General features: G+C 34.7%; 1 protein-coding gene across 1 annotated transcript; it reads left to right on the top strand.

Annotated features, from left to right (window-relative positions):
• The first annotated feature begins 639 nt into the window (after positions 1 to 639).
• LOC113499913 lies at positions 640 to 2,668 on the top strand. Its single transcript, XM_026880520.1, has 4 exons — positions 640 to 744; positions 869 to 1,419; positions 1,528 to 2,023; positions 2,104 to 2,668. The coding sequence occupies exons 2-4, from the start codon at positions 895 to 897 to the stop codon at positions 2,349 to 2,351; spliced, it is 1,269 nt and encodes a 422-aa protein (XP_026736321.1). The 5' UTR covers positions 640 to 744; positions 869 to 894; the 3' UTR covers positions 2,352 to 2,668.
• Positions 2,669 to 3,385: the final 717 nt, after the last annotated feature.

The following is a 3,385-nucleotide window of genomic DNA, read 5'->3' as shown; positions in this document are numbered from 1 at the left end:
TATGTATTTTACTTTTTTGATATCCTTACTTACATTGAAATGATCTTCACAACAGTATAAACAGCTCAAACACGATACATTGTCTCTTCTCATCGCCTTGCACCACTTTTTCCTTAGATTTTCACCTTTCGGCATAAGGAAATACACTTTGTCAGGTGCAGTGTTGATGTTATTTGGACACATAGGAACGACACAATATTTATAATATGGTTTTTTGTGCTTTTCCATGGTAATTAAGTCGATATTCACTCACTTTATTTATTTTTTGGTAATTTTGTAAACCAATCACTTTGCTGTTGACATCGAACTCGTGTAATGGTGACGTCACGAGCAAGCGCGCCAAAATGGCCGCGTTTAAATTGATCGCGATTTTAATATTTAATTTTTTGCATAATCTATATATATAAAAATCAATGCCACTTTTCGTTGTAATTCCATAACTCAAGAACGGGCTCACCTATCCAAACCAAATGCTTAGGATTTGGTCGGCATATTTAGTAGATGGTTTATGTGAAGTTTGCACAAAATCGGTCGAGCGGTTCCTCATTTGTCACATTTTTTGTAATAAATGAATTCAATAGAAACTTTTTTCACAGAAACTTTTTTGAAGTTTTGTTGACAGGACAAGCACGTTGTTATGTCATTCATGCCGTCAATTCATTTTGGACGTGGTTTGATTAAATCATATTATCAGCGATAAATTTCTTTTCACATAATTGCATTTGCAGTGCATTCATACAAACGGTGAGTCCTGAATTTATGTATACTTTTCTAAGTTGCCGTATATGATTTCACATGGCATCATATGCGACAGCTTCTTGGGAATTTGTTTTTTTTTTTGTTCTAATTTTTTTTTTCGATTTTTAAGCGAAAACATATGTGCATACGGGAAAAATGCCACCAGCCAGACGAGCAAATATAGGTCGGCGAACGCGTAATGCAAATGATGTGGCATTACTAAGACGATCACAGACTGCAGATGAACGCGCACAAGCTAATGCATCGCAGCGTGAACGTAATGCACGCAATAGATTTGTTAACCCAGTACCTGTACTGAATCTTGCACGGCCATCACGAATACGTCGTGCTGTTTTGGCTGAAATGATGCGTGCTGCTTTTAATTACAACAGTCAGATTGATTATAGTATGTATGGATACATTGGAATGATGGACGCAATATGTCCACATTGTGATGCGGCTAACTTTCGAGGTGAAACACCCGGCATGTGTTGTGCTAATGGCAAAGTGAGATTGCCAGCATTAGAAACTCCACCCGAACCATTGTATTCATTTATTTTTGGGACATCGCAAGCGTCGAAGCACTTTCTGAGTCATATTCAACAATACAATTCGGCATTTCAAATGACTTCTTTTGGTGCAACTAAAATTATTAGAGATAATTTTATGCCGACGTTTAAGGTAAATACTTCAACAGGATTATTCCATGTTTGTATCAATCTGAAGCATAAAGTATATTTAAAAAAAAAACTGATATAAGATTTACCTAAAATTGTATACATGTTACAGATTCAGGGCCAGATTTATCATCAAGCTGGTTCGTTATTGCCATACCCCGACGCTGATCATCAATTTTTGCAAATTTATTTTATTGGTGATGAAAATCGTGAATTGGATCAACGTTGTGCAATTGTTTCGAATACAAGACGAGAAATTATTCGTGAGCTACAAAGGTTTTTCCATCAGCATAACGCATTAGTTCAATTGTTTAAAATTGCTCTCGATCGTATGCCAACTGATAATCACAAAATCGTAATAAGAGCTGATAGAACACCTTTTGGAGAGCATGCAAGGCGATTTAATGCACCAACAATTGATGAGGTTGCAATTCTAATTCTTGGTGATCAGTTTCAATCCCGTGATATTGTACTTCATCGTAGAAATGAGCAATTGCAACGTGTTTCGGAACTTCATCGTAGTTACGATGCATTACAGTACCCAATATTGCATTGGAAAGGTGACGATGGTTACCATATCAATATACCAATGATTGATCCACGAACAGGTAAATAAATGACCTATTTTTAGTGTGTTGACATTTCATTTCTACAACTTTCACAAGTCACATTTTGTAATTATTATCAGGTCTACATATACAGAAAAAAGTTAGTGCCATGAATTTTTATTCGTATCGATTGATGATTCGTCCACAAGAACAAAATTATATCTTAAAATGTGGTAAACTATATCATCAGTACATCGTTGATATGTATGCCAAAATAGAGACTGAACGTCTTAATTTTATTCGTTTCAACCAAGCAAAATTAAGATCCGAAGAATATATTCATTTGCAAGATGCGATAGCGAATGATGCTAATGCTAATGTTGATTGAAGCTACGATCTTAACTGGTAAATCAAAAGGAGAAGTTGTTTTGATACCGCGTATACCTATGATTCCAACTGATATGCCTTTTGAGTTCAAACGTTTACAATATCCTGTGCGTTTATCATTTGCGATGTCCATCAACAAGGCCCAAGGTCAAACACTTCACGTTTGTGGTGTGAATTTGGAGGAACATTGTTTTTCACATGGCCAGTTATATGTTGCCTGTTCCAGAGTCGGTACCCCCAGCCGTTTGTTTATTTATGCTCAAAATGGAAAAACAAAAAATATTGTTTATCCAAATGTTTTGGATTAAGTGTGTTGTAAATAGCTAGCAATTGATTTCGATTTTAAATAAAATATTTTTTTGATTAAATAAATGAATTTGATGTTCCGATTTGTTTATTTTATTTCACTTTATACGTAGCGAAGCACGTACCGGGCCGCTAGTAGTTTATATTTTGGACGTGATATTTGTATGTTTGGTAATGTAATAACTAGTAGAAACATAAAAAATAAAAAAAAAATCATGCATATTCCCCAATCTTTCAAGAATGTACCGATTACGGTAACAATTGCATAGAAAAAACGTATTAGTTTATGTTTCTTTTATTTTAGTTATGAAATAGTCGCGATAGGCCTATATCAGACTTGAAAGAGAATAAAATGACTAATTTTGTAAAAATGATTTATTTTCGAAAAATCCTATTATTGCTCTGCCAAAAGTCTTAAGATAAATAGCGTGATGTTTTTTTTGTGTAAATTGATGACCGTGCTGCCTACTACTCAATGGGGTGAAAATACACCTCATAATTGTATTTCACGATGTTACGGGTGAATCCAAAAATTTAAAACTTTACTGCTCATGCCCCCTGCAGAGTAGCGTTATGGTTTTTGTATATTTGTTGTATCATGTGTACGCTCAGGTTCATGCAAAATTTGAATAACATATATTCAGTAGTTTATGAGATAATTTGACATTTGTTTATAGATATAAAAGGCTCCTGCTCACCCCCTGTAACGAAAAGCGGGATAATAAGTAA

Source organism: Trichoplusia ni, chromosome 1 (genome assembly GCF_003590095.1).
Source record: "Trichoplusia ni isolate ovarian cell line Hi5 chromosome 1, tn1, whole genome shotgun sequence".
NCBI classification, from domain to species: domain Eukaryota; kingdom Metazoa; phylum Arthropoda; class Insecta; order Lepidoptera; family Noctuidae; genus Trichoplusia; species Trichoplusia ni.
Note: the sequence above shows the minus strand (reverse complement) of the source record. Positions and strands in the feature narration are given on the sequence as shown.

Bases quoted from the DNA above. Each gene is read 5' to 3' on its own strand.
- LOC113499913 (XM_026880520.1), top strand. From the start codon at position 895: ATGCCACCAGCCAGACGAGCAAATATAGGTCGGCGAACGCGTAATGCA. The intron at 1,420-1,527 runs GTAAATACTTCA...TACATGTTACAG, and splicing joins ATTTTATGCCGACGTTTAAG to ATTCAGGGCCAGATTTATCA. The intron at 2,024-2,103 runs GTAAATAAATGA...AATTATTATCAG, and splicing joins AATGATTGATCCACGAACAG to GTCTACATATACAGAAAAAA.